This window comes from Periophthalmus magnuspinnatus, chromosome 20 (genome assembly GCF_009829125.3).
Source record: "Periophthalmus magnuspinnatus isolate fPerMag1 chromosome 20, fPerMag1.2.pri, whole genome shotgun sequence".
Classification (NCBI taxonomy): Eukaryota; Metazoa; Chordata; class Actinopteri; order Gobiiformes; family Gobiidae; genus Periophthalmus; species Periophthalmus magnuspinnatus.
The window spans coordinates 18,912,911-18,930,273 of NC_047145.1; the positions used below are offsets into that span (position 1 = coordinate 18,912,911).

At 38.9% G+C, this 17,363-nt stretch overlaps 2 protein-coding genes across 2 annotated transcripts in view; one reads left to right on the forward strand and one right to left on the reverse strand.

The window, feature by feature from the left end:
* The window catches only part of LOC117388392 (lipocalin-like), a 114,531-nt gene that overhangs the window by 9,726 nt on the left and 87,442 nt on the right, over window positions 1–17,363 (forward strand). The window lies entirely within an intron of this gene.
* The window catches only part of cntnap2a (contactin associated protein 2a), a 488,742-nt gene that overhangs the window by 6,777 nt on the left and 464,602 nt on the right, over window positions 1–17,363 (reverse strand). The window contains exon 23 of the mRNA XM_033985829.2: window positions 14,382–14,475. Within this exon, the coding sequence (XP_033841720.1) occupies window positions 14,382–14,475 (94 nt within the window). The remainder of the gene's footprint in view (window positions 1–14,381; window positions 14,476–17,363) is intronic.

Here is a 17,363-nt window from a genome sequence, read left to right on the forward strand (position 1 = left end):
CCTCAGAGCTGGAACATTCCGTGCCCCTGACCTCTGCTGTCCAAACTTGAAGATAATTATGAATTACAGCAGCTTTTCTCACACCATGTCCCTCCCTCTCTCCCTCCTTTTGACCTCCCTTCTCTCCCTCCTCTCTCTCTCGTGCTCCTTCGCTCTCTCTCCTTCTGTCCCCTCTTCTCACCCTCTCTCTCTCTCCCTCCTTCTGTCCCACCACCTTTCCCTCCTTCTCTCTGCCTTCTTTTCTCTCTCTTCTTCTGTCCCCTCTCCCCCCTCTTTCTCTATCCCTCTTCATCCTCTCTCTCTCCCTCCTTCTGTCCCCTCTCCTCTCCCTCCTCCTCTTTTTCTCCTTCTGTCCCTTCTCCTATCCCTTCTCCTCTCCCTCCTCTTCTCTTTCTCTCCCTTCTCCTCTCCCTTCTCTCTCTTTCCCTCTTTCCCTCTCTCCCTCCTCCTCTCTCTCTCTCTCTCTCTCTCTCTCTCCCTCCTCCTCTTTCTCTCTCCTTTTTCTCTCTCCCTCCTCCTCCCCTCTCTCTCCTTTCTCTCCTTTCTCTCTCTCCCTCCTCCTCCTCTCCCTCTCTCTTCTTGAGTGCTGTTCCCGTCTCTTCTCTTGTGTGAAAGTGAGATCTCAGTGAATGTGACGCATAAAAACAAGTTTATATCCAGCTTCTTCTCTCATTATTTTCACATTCTGGATATATATGTCACTTTGAATCCACATTGTTATTGTTGTTGTTGTTGTCGTTGTCGTCGTTGGTAACACACTAATCCTTTGACGGTTGTCGTGACAGTCCACCGTGTTCACGCCAACTCCATAACAATCTAGAGAGAGGCACATGAATTCTGACTGCACTCTGGTATTTCAAGGTGTTTCTTTACCTCTGGCCAGTTATTAACATGAACAATTATTTGACGTAATTCTGTGGTACTTTTACTTTTACTTTATTTATCTCCATGGCGACAAGACAATGACAGCACCAGGTCAGGATAGCGGTCAGATCTTTGGAGAGGCGATCCAGCTCACAGTAAAAATACATGTTTATGAAGCTATTTACAAGCAATAACACTACACACAATTAAATAAATGCTAGCTAAACGTGTTAAAAGCCATACTGTGGAGCATTTCGGGCAATAACATCTCCATAGACACGAGCAGAACCCATAAAAGTTAATAGTGCACAACCTTTAAATCACTTGGTTTGACTATATTTGCTCTACACATTCAAAGCTCATTACTGTACTGCATAAAAACAACAATAAAAAAGTAAAATATGTGTATTATCGAGAGCGGGATTCGAACCGGCAACCTTCAGATCAGAGGACAAACTCTCCAGCTCCCAACTGAACCACTGTGCTGTTTTTCATATACGTAAAGCTTAGAACCATCATCCATCCAACGCTAGTGGAATAATTCTGTTTTCCCATTTCCTGAATTCCGCCTCGCTGCTTCCGAGTCTCAAAATCCAGTTCTTTTCAGAGGAACAGTGTGAGATTTTGCCTCCCAGCTGCTGTTTTTCGACCGCACCCAGGAGCAACTGTTTGGACACGACTGCAGCACAACATTGGCTGATTAACAAGACACTGCAGTTTGTGTGTGAGTGTGTGTCTGTGCCCACTTAATAAATCATGTTAGGAGTCTCCGGGCGGGGCTTATAATGTAATCCTCAGATCTTATTCCATTTTGATGGTTCAACATTAGTTTGTCTGTCTGTGCTGCTCAGCTATTGATTAAAAACTGCCAGGAAAATAGCGCAGTGCTGTTGGAGAAACACATACACAGAGACTATATAGAGTTTACTGCTTTATGTAAGTCATTAATCAGAAGAAATACAGTACAAGATACAAGCCGGGTCGCGTTCGATCAGGAAGGCTTCAACAAGGCTATAATTATGAGCTTTTTCATTTGCACGTTTGGCTTTTTATCGCCAGCGTTGCCATAGCATCGTCTCCAAAAGCAGAGTTTGGGTTCACACCTGAAAGCGTAAAACACAGATTCAAACTGAAATAATGATGGCAAGGTTACTCATCCACTTAGTTTTTTTAATAAATACACAAATTGGTCCAGTAGGCTGTGTTTTCGACGTATATTAGATTATTTAGAGTTAAAGATCTGCTGCTTGAGTAGTTAAAACATGTCTCTGGTCTTGTGTGCGCCTATATGAGCTTGTATTTTCATATTCGTGGGGTATTGAATTAGCAAGAGGTGAGAGACTAGCACTACAATCAGCACAGCGGGCAGAATACTGATATGTACAGACTCCACTGTATGAATCTAAACCGGAGCCAGGCTTGATTACTGCAGAAGCCCAGTCTGCATACTAATAACCCTGCCACTATCACAGGGCTGGTTTGCATACAATGGAGCCCCATCAGGAAGCCACTGTTCTAGCCAGCTCCTCGGTCCTGATTTTGCACAAAGCTGTTGATTTCTCTGGGGAACAGTCCTTAGAAAACAGCTTTTTGTCACTTAGACCGTGCGGCGTCTCATAAATATACATGCGGCGTAATGAAAGGCGGTGATTCTAAACCTACTCTTCAATTTTAATCAAAGTATCGCACGAGAGGCTTGACTTAAACGCAAACAACACCCGGAATCAGAGCAAATGTGAAGTTTAATCCTACAGCCAAAAAGTATGAAAATCTGTGCTGCGAAATGGACCTGGATTACGTGTTTTTTTCTTGTTTCAAAGCAGCTTGACGAGGATCAGTTTCAGTTATTTCAGTTATTTAAAGGGTCCATATTACACTATTTTCTATGTTATAATGTTGTTTCGTCATCACAAACAGACCTGGAGTTGTGTTTTGTTTCATACCACACATGTTTAACACATAAACCCTGCATATTTAGGCTCTTCTCTCAAACTGAAAACACACTGCTCCACCTTGTGATGTCATTTCGTGATACAGGAAGTGCTTCACTGTGTTTTTAAACTCCACACACCTTCACTAGAATCATTTGGATCTTTTCAGACCTGGAATTGCCAATCTCTACTAAACAAAAGGTAAAACGTAGCTGTCAACTTGAAAACTATCCCCTCAATGACATCACAAGGTGGAAGAGAGCATTTTGAGCTTTGGAGACGTAGACAGAATAATAATAAAGGGTTACTAAATGAGATAAAACACAACTCCAGGTATGTTTTTGAGGAGGTAACAACATTATAACATGACTTAAAGCTCAAAAGAGACAACTTTACGTAATACAGAACCTACTTTCTGCACAATAATAACCTGATGCAGTGAAATTATCTGACATTTTAGATTGAAAACCATGACTGGACAAACCAAACAGTGCAGTTCCTTTTCACAGATTGCATTGTTTACCTTTTAGCGGTAATAGCCTCCATCTGATGCTAGGCTTATAGAGTATATTATCAGACGAATCAATACAACTTCTCCAAAATAAGCACCACACACCATTAGGACGTGATGACAAACACAAATCATATATGATAATGGAGAGTATAAATACAGCTATTAGCAAATACAATGAGGGGAAGTGAACTATTACGGCTTACGTGTTTGAAAAAGTGGAAGACAGATATGTTTATTGCCGTATTGCGGAACATTCTAAGCAAAACAATGACATTTACATAGAGACACGCAACTGGAAAAATCTCTTACCAAAGTTATACAGTGCAGCCTCCTTAACGCAAATACAAATAAAATGGCGGTATTATTAATGCAACAAATCCCCAGACTATAACAGGAAAAGATAAGCTCTTTTCAAATATATTACCAGGTTTTATCAGTGTAACCATCAGTATATTGTGACGATGCAGCCTCCCGTCTGCAAAAACAACTGTGACAAGGTCAGCGTGTTGATTCACCACCAAAGACATGAATTATTCAAAGGTGTGGCAACGCGTAAAATACATCACCAGCCATAATCTGTGATCTGTGGTACAAAAGACAGAGTTTTTGGGGGGGTTTGGAGGGACTGCGGGGCTGGATGGGGCAGGGGCGTGGCTTTCCTTATGCACAAATGTGAAATAATATAATATAAACTGTAAAATAAAATGGGCTGTGGACGGACGGAGAGGTGTGAGACGAGATAAAGCCCTGGGATGACAGACAGAGGTGGAGTGGGGGGTAGAAAGTAGAAGAGGGGTGTTTGAATGGAGCAGGGGCAGGGTGGAGGAGATCAAAACCGTGTTGCTATGGTAACAAATGGATGCAGGGTGACTGGAAAAGAGCGTGTTCATAGATGCTACACCTGCATGGATAATGTGAAATGGTTTATGTTGATGCTTAAGAAAAATGTGTAGGATTTTTTAAAGGATTGGAAGATGTACATATATATGTAGGTATGAAGTATAGGAAAAATATGTAAATACAGTACTGCATATGAAAGTTCAAGAGGTTGAGATTAGCAATATCCAATAAAATATGAACTCTCAATGAATCAAAAATAAAAATAACACAAAAATAGACAGGGTAGATGGGAAATATTCAGTAAAATATTTTAAAAACACAGTATGCACATTAGAACATAATGAAAACATAAGAAAAGCATGGACTACAGTATATATATATATATATATATATATATATATATATATATATATATATATATATATATATATATATATATATATATATATATATATATATATCGTTGGGTATAACAGCAAACTAGCAAACAAGCAAACATAAACCTATGTGTATGCATCAGGGCAACTTCTACAAAACAGGACACTAATCTGGACTCAATCCAAAACCTTAGTTATGGTTTAGACACATAGCAACAAGTAAATAAACAAGAAAATGACCTTGGGATACTAAAATGACATATACTATGGCTATTAGACCCACTATAACATCCATATTACCTGGTGTAGATGAAGTAAGCAGCTCCTTTACATACAGAAAAAAACTAGTGATTTACATTCTGGTTAATCCTGGTACATGCTTACACATATCATACAATATAAAGTATAAAATATGATAGTAGTTACCTGTTTAGTGCCTTTACTCTGCTGTTGCGTCAAATGTTACCTCTGTACTCTACATAAAACAGTGGGCAGCTCTATGTTCGTCTGCCTCTCTATCCTCACCATCCCTGCCTCTGCACTGCGGTCCCACCCCCCGCTCCAACGCAGCAGCTGGAGCAAACACGGAGAGTGGATCCACACCAGACGCGGATCCGGACTCACCTCGGTTGCGTAGCATAGCGCTAATCAGAGGCCAGATATAAAAGCATGATGTCATCCCATGTCTGATCAGCAGTGACCCAAACAGGTAGGTCCTTTTGAAAGGCACGAGCAGATGGAGGAGATTAGGAAAACAGAGCAAAGGCAGAGGAGAGATAAGGGTGGAAATGTACTTTGTGCTATCAAGGGATCTACCGAAAGGCTTTTAATCAGTGTCAGGAGGTCTGATTGTTCCAGCCCCAAAGGTCACGACACAAAAGACGTGCATTGACCAAGGAAATGAAGCTGTTATGTAGATAAGAGCGAGCAGCAACTTAAACAGTGAGTGAAGGACAATTAGCACGTGCTTATCCAGCCTGGCAATGTGAGGATAAGGAAGTGAATACAGTGCAAACTTATGGTTATGATAATGTGACCAGGTTTCAAAATGCAAAAAAAGGGACACACTCGGGTTGGGATGGTTGGTATTAATAAAAAGTGTAACATTGGACAATATTGAAATTTGGTGACACAAAAACGATTATAATTGAGGTTAACGATAATATCACAATAATAATAACATTTTCTGACAATTTAAAATGTTATGCATATTAATAATTATAATTTTTCTGTTCTATATTTAAACAACTGTTATAGTGCTGTACTTTGGCTAAGACATTGGAGTTCATGTCTGTAGGTTTTGTTTTGTTTTTTGGCTTTTTTTTGGTTACTATTCACTATGAACCTGGTATTCTGTGTTCCCAATAAAGACTGAATTGAATTGAACAGTGATTTGTAAAAGATCATCATGGACAAGTAGGTTGGTTCTGCAAATACTGATGATTTAATGGTGATGATCTTTGCTGCCAATTCTCACAACTTAACCAAATGTCACACGAATGATTAATGTCGACCCTTTTTATCACGATAAACAATATTACTGTTTATTGTCCCATCCCTATTCTATTCTTGTGGGTTAGTATATAATCTGAGGGACTTCTCTTGGTGCATTTTTTTTCTTCTTATGTTCATTCACAAGTAGGTGCTCTGAATTGTAGCTAAACAAATGACAATATATACTGAGAGATAGTGATGAGATTGGTCAAAAATAGGGACACCTGGGACATTTTATGTATAAAACTGGGACAAATCAATGGTTTTGGGTAAATCTGCTGGGACATGGGACACAGGGCTTAAAACTGGGGCTGTCCCGGATAAATAGGGATGTATAGTCACCCTAGGTTATGAAAATGGGAACTGTGAAATGCAAAACAAGACAAAAAAAAATTTAAACAAAAATAAAAAAATGAAATCAAATTATCAAACTAAATGATTATATACTTGCATTGCTTAATATAAGAATTTAGGGTTTTGTTCACACCAGCACATAAACCACATTAAAACTAAACTGGGACCAAATTCAGAATGAATCCTGGACTAGACCAGAACTAGAAAAGAACCAAATCAAGTCTAAATCTGGACTAAACAGGGCTCAAACCAGGACCCAACAAGAAACAAGTGTGAATGCGCCATTACTGACATAACAAAATACTGTAACAGGGGATTATGTTATTATGTGATCCACAATAGCATCAAACATAACTGCTAACTTTAAATTAAAAACTAAACCAAGGCCACAAATCCATTCCGTACCTGGCAATAACATCTTCTTCTATTATAAAACACACAAATTTAAAACAGAAGTAATTCACTAGTGCAGTGTGACGGAGCTTCCTCTTGTGTACCTGTCATTAGTCTGAATAAAAGAGCAGAAACCACCTTGAGTATTGTGGTCAAACAACAGTGTGCAGTGTCAGGAGTGCTCTTGGCCCCCCTCTGCTGGAGCATGTCCTAAACACATCCCCAGGGAGCAGTTCAGATGCTCCACAGATGTCTGGTCCAGGCCATCTGACATCTCTGCAGATATGCCAAGGCTAAAAATAGTATTAACGGCCATCTCAAAAGAAGCCGACCACGACCCAGTCCATTTACATGACCAGGCAAAAGTCTGGACACATCCTCTCATTTAGTGTTTTTATTTTAGATTTTTCTACATTTTATATACACAGAGAAGACGTCAAATATATGAAGTAAGATGTATGGAATTATGTAGCAAAGAAAAAACTTAAATAACTCATTTTATTTATTTTTTTTGTATTTTATATTCAAATCCTCAAAATATCCGCCTTTCGCTTTGTCAAAAATATTATGTATTATTTAGTTATTTCACTTTTTTCTTTACTACATAAAATAGTTGATGTCTTCTGCTTATATATGAAGTGTAGAAAGTAGTAAAAATAAAGAAAAAAAAAATACAGAATCAGACTAGAGTACCATACAGAAGAACTCAAATATATGAAGTAAGTAGAAAAAGTGAAACTACTACTTATGTTGACAAAGCAAAAGGTGGCTACTCTGAGGATTTCAATATAAAATAGTAGAGTTATTCAACTTTTTTTCTTTGCTGCATAATTACAATCTTACGTCATATATTTGATGTATTCCGTATGTCAATAAAATGTAGAAAAAAAAACCAAAAACATGGAATGAAACTTTCAACTGGTAATGTGTGATGACAAAACATCACAAACAAACAATTAAAGACTCCAGTCCACATGAATTACATAAGATACAATTACAACTAAAGCAGGAAAGTCACACTATGCAAGAAGATGTTGTTTTTTTTTCTCAATACCACATTTAAATCCCATAGACTTGTGCTGGGCAGTGGCGTCCATATTTCTTGTGAACAAAGCTCCGCTCTTTACTGATTGCATCATCGATTAACTGCAGTTACACACGTGTTTATGTTCGTTTTATGTCCTGGCTCTGCTTGACGACTTGCAGAGAAAGTACGTAAAATAAAACACATTCAAAATCCCATAGATGATTCTGGTTGTAGCTTTTTTTTAAAGAATCGATATATTTCTAGTGGAAAGTATGTCACCTGCTTGTCTCCGTGGAGTTGTCGCCTTGAATTTTTGACACCATGACATTAAATTTATCTACCAATGACAGAGTTACAGGTCAGATCTATAGAGAGGCGACGCTGCTCACTGTACATCTTTTTCTATAAACTTTCAAGCAATAAAAACATCCATTATGAGATAGTTCCTGTACGAGTATGCACAATCCCAAATGGAAAAGTATACGCAATTATATGACGTGTTAAACAGGAGGCCAAACAGGTAGAATAAAGAATAAAGTGGTCTCATAAGGTCCGGATACACAGATCTTTTATAACAAGGACAGGGGGTTAGTACTATCTGTCTCTAATAGCAGGTTTACAGTGTCTCTATATCTCTCCGCGGGACACACACTCGGGACGTCCTGGGTTAGATTTGTGGTCCTGGGGTTTGGGTGGGAGCGTGCCTCTGCTGATGTACGACCTATCTGCCCCATCTATTATAACAGGATACGGTGATCTATAGGGAGCTCCGAGGCAATACATTACAAGGCCTGTACAAGATCCACAGTGTAACTAAAGCTAATGTGGACAAGCAAACTGCAAGATACACAGCGGAGATAAGGCTAGGATTACACACACGTGCACATTACTCCGCTCTGGGGATAATAACGTGATATTTTAAACACACGGGGAACAGATAGAGCCGTCGGATTCAGTAGTTACATCCGGCAAATGATTGTTGCCATGACGATTTTGATGCAGCGCCTGGATTTATGACACGTGAATAAACAAATGGCTAGTTTAGGATTAATAATAATAAATCAGGCGCCACAGTGGGGGCGCCCGTCGCAGAAACAGTGGCTGTGTCCTTAGGCAAGACGCTTCACCCACATTGTTTAGTATGAACGTGGTTGACGGTGGTCGGAGGGGCTGTTTGGCGCAGATTGGCAGCCTCGGTTCCGTGAGTCTGCCCCAACTTGCCGCCACCACCGCTGTAAAGCTCTATGTACAACCAATAATTGCTTAACTAATAGACTGAGCTCGCATTTATTTATTTATGGGTGTTTATATTGTTCAAAAACCTTAAAAAACATGCATTCAATCTCTCCGCTGATCTGACCTGTAACTTGGCCCGGTTGCGTCGCTTTCTCGTTTCCATGGAGATACCGTAAATGCACTTTTGAGTTAAGATTTCAAAACATGACCGCGGTGAATACATGCGTCGCAAAGTGTACAAGAGCCATTGATGTACTGACATGGTTTAGATTACACACACACATACACACACTGTATATTTGTGTATCAGCAACCGACTGCAGCGGTTTCAGTGTCCGAGCATGTGCTGAATCATCCAAACACGCGTCTCTGATCGATACCACTTTGGGACGATTAGCTCTTGGCAGCAAACACACTCAATCCTATGACCCTGGCCATGCTAACAGAGCCGACAGCTACGACAGGCTAAATGATCAGCGTTAGCCTAGCACAGTTCGCTAACCACGCCGCTTTGTATCCCTAAACAAGAGCTGCCCCACAAAACATTAATATTTCATTGTTCTAGCTCGGAAAGATAGCAAAGCCGTATAGCAGTGGGTTGATTTATGCTAATAAATGCAATGATATGCAGCCCGAGGTCTTGGCTATGCATCACTGGTTTGAAAAAGGTGGGAGGTTGAGAGTTTAGAGCAGTGTTTGGATTCAAAATGAGGTTTTAAAATTCATGTGCCAGACTCCCATATATGTTTTTGAATGAGGAAAGTAATAAAGGAGTGACAGCTGGTTTAAATCAAATAATGGGATGAAAACTATTACAAAATGAAATTCAGGATGCTTTCAAATCCTCCGAGCGGTTATATTTTTGCATATTGTTTTATTGTATATTCTCACTCCAGACAAAATTATAACATATATAACCGTTTTGTATGCATGTCCGTCACATCTCATTCTGAATGTACGGATTTTAATTTTCAAAACAGCCAAGTAAACGTGTAAACAAACCACAGGTAAAGGGTTTTTCATGTTATAATGCTGTTACCTCATCAAAAACAAACCTGGAGTTGTGTTTTGTTTCATTTGCACATTCCCAAAGCTCAAAATGCTCTGTTCCACCTTGTGATGTCATGAAGAGGTACTTTTTCTAGTACTTTTTACCTTATGTTTAATAGAGATTGGCAATTCCAGAGCTGAAATCATCCAAATGATTCTAGTGAAAGTGTATGGAGTTTAAAAACACAGTGGAGCACTTCCTTTATTACCACACGATGACATCACAATGTGGAACAGAGTGTGTTCGGTTTGAGAGACTCTGGCCCTATATCCTTGAAATCTATCTGCAAATTGACACATCTGCAGTCTGTCTGTCCATAGGAGTGGATCTTTTTTTTTTTGTTTATCCTAGCCGAGAAGGAGGGTCTAAGGACAAGGGATGTTCTGGGACAGTTCTCCAATTTGCTTGCTTTCTGTTGATTAATTTTCTTTGTCTGTTTGATTCTCTAACTTTCTGTTGGTTAAATTAACTCTCATGTTCAGCCCTAAGAGGAAACTACTGTTGTGATTTTGGGCTCTACAAAAATAAATTGAATCGGATGCCCCGTGTGATGTAACCAGCCTCATATACCTCGCCTGCAGTGGGACATAAGTAGGGCTGCAACTAATTTAGAGCGTGAAGGGGATATGGGTCGAGTGTAGGCCTGTCGTGATAATTACTATATCGACTTATGGTTCAACGCGTGAATTTTCTGTTTTTTCTGTTCTACGGTTCTAAGTGGAGCTGTAAAGGGTTGAATAAATAACTTGCATGACTCTCTTACTTTTCCTCAGCAATATATTTGTACTTTAAAATGTACTATCGTGACGCAACAACAGCCTGCACTTAAGGTTTGAACTTGTTACCCTCTGATTAGCAAACAGATCATGCACTATAGCACAATGTAACAACATACTTTTGCAATCACAATAAAAAAAAACAACTCATTCCCGGACACTGGTTTCTGTGCGTCTTTGTGCAAATGAGAGGACATCTTCACTGCGGTGCCAACAACCAGCTGGAACTGACCTGATGAGATTCAAAAGTCTAAAATGGCAGCTTTTGTTCTGATTGTTCTGTTTGCTGCTCGCTGTGTGAAAGCAATTTGTTTGTTTTTCTTTATTGTTCTCCCCCCATATGCCCTCAACAATTACCCAGTGTGACGCCGTAGGTACGTTTGAAAATAGATGGATATAATAGACGGGTACTCGGGAGCTGGAAATACATCTAAGCTCTCGTAAGCAACTGTTATGAGCTGTTTTTACGGATCATTTTAGTGTTATCATGCTAAATTATCCGCAAAATGCTCTTCAAGTTTCACATTGCCTGGAAACAATAAGTCATAAATATCTTTGTGCGTCTGCAGTTTTTAAAGCTCACAGTTGTGTCAGCAGTAGTTTAGATTACAATGTGCGTTTTATCTGCAACACGATAGGCAGCTCATTACTTTATATGGGCAATGTAATGTAATAGTAACATCTGTGTTGGCACAAAACTTTAAAGGCAATAGTTGGATTTGTGTAGTGATTTTCAGAAGGGCCAGTATTAGCAATAAATGGTTTGTTTTTTGAAATAAGTCTGGTACACTGCAGTGGTGGGACATAATAAAGTGAAAGTTGTAAAGTACTGCATTTAAGTCAAAATTTTAGGTATTTGTACTTTGCTTAAGTCCATTTTTAAGTGAATACTTTTTAGTTTTACTTCAGTACATCTGAGAGCAGTATCTGTACATTTGTGAACAGGACTGAAAAATTAGCGTATTTCTTATTACTGTTTGAGACCTGCTGAAAAGGCTTAGGGTTAAGTTTATCTCGAAAATGTTCGTAGTTTGAGTAAAACAAAAATTTACAAATAAAAACAGTTAAGAAAAAGTGATTGTTCAATTGTTTCTATTGGACAAAATTCAGCACAAATCTATCAAAATCACTACATTTGAAGGTTTATAAGAGCTCAGAATCTGCGCAAAATACTTCTACTTTTTACTCTTCAAGTACATTTTTAAACATTTTTAAACAGGTACTTAAATACTTTTACCTAAGTAGATTTTTCAGGTGATACTTTTACCTTTACTTGAGTATTTTTTGCTTTGGTATCTCCAATTCTGTTTGTGATCAGGAAATGACATTATAACATAGATTATAAAATAGTGTAATATAGACACTTTAAGGCAGGCATGTTCAATCTGTGGCCGGGGGCTAAATGCGGCCCTCAGACCAATTTTTCCTCGGCCCTCAAGCTTACAGGTGAGTTGGCCAATATTACCTTAAACAGCACTTTTTACTGTACATTTCTGAAAATCTACTTACTTCCCAGGATGTAAGCATGAATAAAGGTCTAGGTGTTCAGTTTAACTTGTAATAAACACGCAGATTTGAAGTATTCACTGTATTGGCGACCAGTCATGGCCCTCAAGCGGCCCTCAGCTTTGTCTGTATTAAAGAGAAAAGCTTGTACAACCCTTCTTTAAAGTGTCTGTATCGTGTGCACTTTCTGTCTTACACAGCTGAGCATTTATCCCTGAACAAAAAACAGGCTGGAGAGTAAACTGACCCAACAGTTGATTTTTTTCCTTGTACGTTCTACTGTGTTTTACCATTGTTCTGTTCTGCGCTTTCTCCCTCTAAATCTGGGTCTCAAACAGCTCAGAAATCATGTTGACAGTGACTTTGGCTTGCGCGTCCTGGGAGCATCTGTGCTGAGTTAGTTGGGCAGAGATGGATGGTCCTACTCGATGCGTGTGTTCCTGAACCCATGTGTTTTGTGTGTGCGCTTTATTCCCAAAGGGGTTTCAGCGGGGAAAGAGGGAGTCGATACTTGTGGCATGTGAAGTGAAGGCAGCCATTATTTCAACCTCACTGACTTTGTTGAGTTAGAGGACAAAGGAGACAGACGAGGAAGTAGAAATAGAGAAGTGAAGCGTGGTTCTACAGACCTGCTCAGAGCCGAGAGAAGAATTCAGCTTAAATATGCAGGATTTGTGCGTTAAACGTGTGTAAAATGAAACAAAACACAACTCCAGGTCTGTTTGTGATGAGGAAACATTATTACATAGATCATAAAATAGCGTAATATGGGGCGTGTAAACTGTGAAATGCAAAAGCTAACCACAATCAAACCAACATATACAGTGCTGACTACAGGAGCCTGCTCATAACAGATGTTTGTATAGACTTATTTTAGTCCCATCGCAACTGTGGTCATTATAGTCAAAATAAATAGTGCTAAACAATTCAACTTCTTTTCATACATAGCAAATATTGGATACTTTCTGCACCAGGGCCACATTAAACAGTAGAAGCTTTTTTTTTTTTTTTGAAATATAAACCTGGCTTTTTGTCATGGGGTTTTCATGAAGACAATGCTCTGGAGCCCTCTAGTGGACAACATGCGTAATTACAACCAGTATATGCACATCAGACAGTGGTCAAATACTGCAGGACTAGTGACAATAAGGCTCCACTTAAATCTTTCACTTAGAACCTTCAGAGATGACAAAAACATACATTCAGTTGCAAATCATAGTTTCTCAATGGAATATTATAAATCAACAAACAAATATATACGTAAAATGTCAACAACATGAAAAAGACGATGTGTGTAACTCCACTTGATGTAAAGTCTAAGCCTATATCTCTATAATCCAGGTAAATTACTTTTAAATAGGCCACAGTGCAGGGTGGGACTTGGCAGCTGATTTGTAAGATTAAATATAGCATTAAATAAGTTGAATAAGAACTAGAATGTAAAGGCAGTTTGAATGACAGACACGACCAGCCAAATGTTTGGACACACTTTTCTGTTCATGGTTCTTCTTTAGATACATGATTATTTACTACAAATGGACACATATGGAATGTAGTAAACAAAAGATAAACAATTCACCTTATTTATTGAATGACCCTCATATATATACAAAAATCAGAATCAGAAGACTTTTATTGCCATAGTCAGTGAACACAACTCACAAGCTAGGAACTTTAAAAAAACTCAATAATAATAATAAAAAAGTAGAAATATAGCTATAATCATTAAAAATATATACAACAACATATTTTTTAATTATAATAGCTATATTTCTACTTTTTTATATTATTATTCAGGGTTTTTATGTTGCAATTGACCTATTTAACTGTTTTTCCTTTGCTACATAATTCCTTATATCTTACTTCATATATTTGGTCTTCTTTGTGTATATAAACTGTAAAAAGTGGTAAACTTGTGGTAAAAAGTGGTAGAAAAAAAAACATTTAAAAAAAGGCGTGTCCAAACTTTTGACTGGGCGTTCACGAGGTTGAACTCGATTCATCTCCGTGGGACTCACCGTAGACTTTTCCGAGGAAGAGCGTCTTGACCAGGTTGAGCTGCGTGTCGGAGGCGTCAGGGAGGGTGTAGCTGACCCCGGGGTAATGATCCAGCTGAAATACACACACACACATCACATATAAAGGTTCAGTGCATTTAAAACACAGGCCAAAAACACTGAGGCAGCACTTTAAAGAGCAGCTTCAAGGTCCACATCAGCACTTTTAAGCACTGAGCCCAGAATGATAAACTGGAGGCTGTAATACTCCAGTGAGCTGTCTGTGGAAGAAAGTGAAGAGCAACGTCTCCCTCTGGTGGTGTGAAGTTGAACTGCAGTTTGATGTACTGAGAAATGAGACAAAATTACAATATTACAATAGAATATCACACAACTTTTGGTCGAGGTCAAGGTGAAATATGAAGAATACTTAGAAATAGCAGAAAACAACAATATGGTACAATAGTAATACATGAAAAAAAAAATATATAAAAAAAAAACAGCAAAATCATTCAGCTGCTGTTTAAACCCACTTAAAACAAATAATTAAAACACATATTAAAATGTTCAGCTCATCCAATGCACAAAATAAATCTTAGTATATAGCATAAATTAAAACTGTTTGCTCAAATTGTTGGATCTGCTCTTTCACTGGGCCCTTCGTTTCACTACAGGTGATGGATTTGAAGCACATCACTGTTTTCTCTATGGAAAAGTGGGTTGGCCATAACCGTCTTTTAGAATAAAACAGCACCGTATGAAATGTATCTATAAGGGACTAGTTCATAGACTGTCGGAATACCTCACCTGCGTGTTAATCATTCATACGGGAACATTTAACACCTGATCACGTGACTGTATAACTCGAAGGACTGAACTGAGATGGGGAAAAGGGCTTTGGGCTGTTTTGCATCACAAGAATGGAGCACACTTCAAGAAAACGCAAAACTGGGTGCTTTAGTGCAACAATCACTTTTTAATAATCTGATAACAAACTTTGAAACACATTCCTGCACCTCTTTTTTAACGTTTTATACAACAAAATTGAAGTTGTAGAAGTGAAAAATTGACAAACTTGAATTTTTCTTAGATCAGACCTGGACGACTGAGGGATTACGCAGACATCGTTTCATATGGACTTTAACGCTCGTTTGTTTTTGCAAAAGAGCGTCTAAGTGCTGTCACTGTGTCCCCCTGTATGAATAAAGATAGAGAAACAGAAATAATTCCCACAAACTGTTTTATGCACGTCCTACTTCAAACCTCTTTATCCCGACTCAACAACCAAACATTAAATGAAGCCACATCACTTAAACGGCCGAGATAGAGACGATCCAGTGTTTTTATGGAGGAGAAACGCGAGAGAGGGGAGGGGGGAATACACTACGCTAATATCCCTGCTCCATAATTAACTTGTTATTGCTGTTCCACTGAAGAATCTAATTAGCTTGAAGGCTACAGCCGATGCTACTGACGGGAACGATTCACAATGGCTTTTGGTTTGTGTTTGTGTTTGTTGGTAGAAAAGAAAAGATCTTTTGTCTCTTTTGCTGCCCCCACCCTCAATCCCAACGGCGCAACCTATAGTACGAGCAAGGCTGATTGAAAACAACGACTTGTATTTATTGAGAATTTGTTTCATTGATTGGCTGAATCGCTGTTGGGGCCTTGTGCTAAAAGGTTGCCCAAGCCGTTTCAGATTTGAATGTTTTCGAGTGCGATTTCCTCCCTTTCCACCTCTCCTCTCACTGTTTCTATTTACACAACAGCATATCCTAATTTGATTCATTCCAAAAGTCGTGTCTCGGAGGAGCGGAGAGCGGGGTTGTGTTTGCAGAGAGACTGGAGGGTGGGATAATGGGGCACAATTAAATCGCGCTCAGCTTATTTACTTTTATCTGAGAAAACAAATTGGCTGCACAGTCAGGGAGGGCTGTCGAAGCAACCGCGGCTCACACAAAAAAGGTCCGCGGAGAAAGAAAAGCCCGGCCAAGACGCAAAACATTTCACCAAACTCCGTCAATTACAACCTCAATTATTTGGATCCCTTTTCGATTTCATGGCACCGTTTACAAAAGACTATTTAGGCTTTATACTTCAGGAGTCTCAGGGGGTGCGTACAGTTTGCATCAGGGACTAAAACAAAGTGAAATTAACAGTGGGTGAAATGTAGTTTTCTGATGTCCAATCTCATCTAGTTTATGGTATACACAGTAACTCTATGGGCGTCGCTTTTTACAGGAGAGAACCAACATTCCCAGTTTGAAATCCTGTTTTTTTTCTTTTTTTATTATGCATTTTAATAGGGCAGGTTTCAACGCTAAATGAGTCGAAGCTTTATCCCATTAAACTGTGGAAATTGACTATAAAGTCCATTGTGTTTTGGACTCTATTCCTGTACTTTTTATGTTTTCTGTGTAAACTAAAGACCAAATACTTTACCAGCCAATAGACATTCCTTTCCATTTTGGTGTGAAAGGCAGAGTTTTCTGTGTAGCTCCTCCCTTTAGACAGATTTAAGGCAGTGAACGAGTGTATCCATGTTGTGTAGAGTGGCTGGAAAGTCTGTTCTTTGAGACCGTTTTTGTGTAATTTCTCCAAAGTCGGACAAAAAGGTCTTGCTATCGTCTTTATCATAACACAATACAAGTCTGAAAGAGCTACAAAACGGCTACAAAACAACTCTACCAATCACATCACACTGCTAATCCTACAACAAACTACTAAAAACTCACTGACACTTTACAATCTTCAGTATAATAACTATAATTCTAAAGTTATACTCACCAAATTTTAGCAGTAGATAAACAACCTTCTCAGATTTTTGGCGATATATACGGTTATGATTGTTCACTTACACTTGAACTTATCACTACTTAAACTAGGGGAAGTGTCCACCATTTTTGTTTTCGTCCTGAACAGCCCGATCCAACACACTTTACATAACATTTTAAAGCATTTCCAGGTTTATGTCTCTTATTTCATCCTCGATATTACATTTCA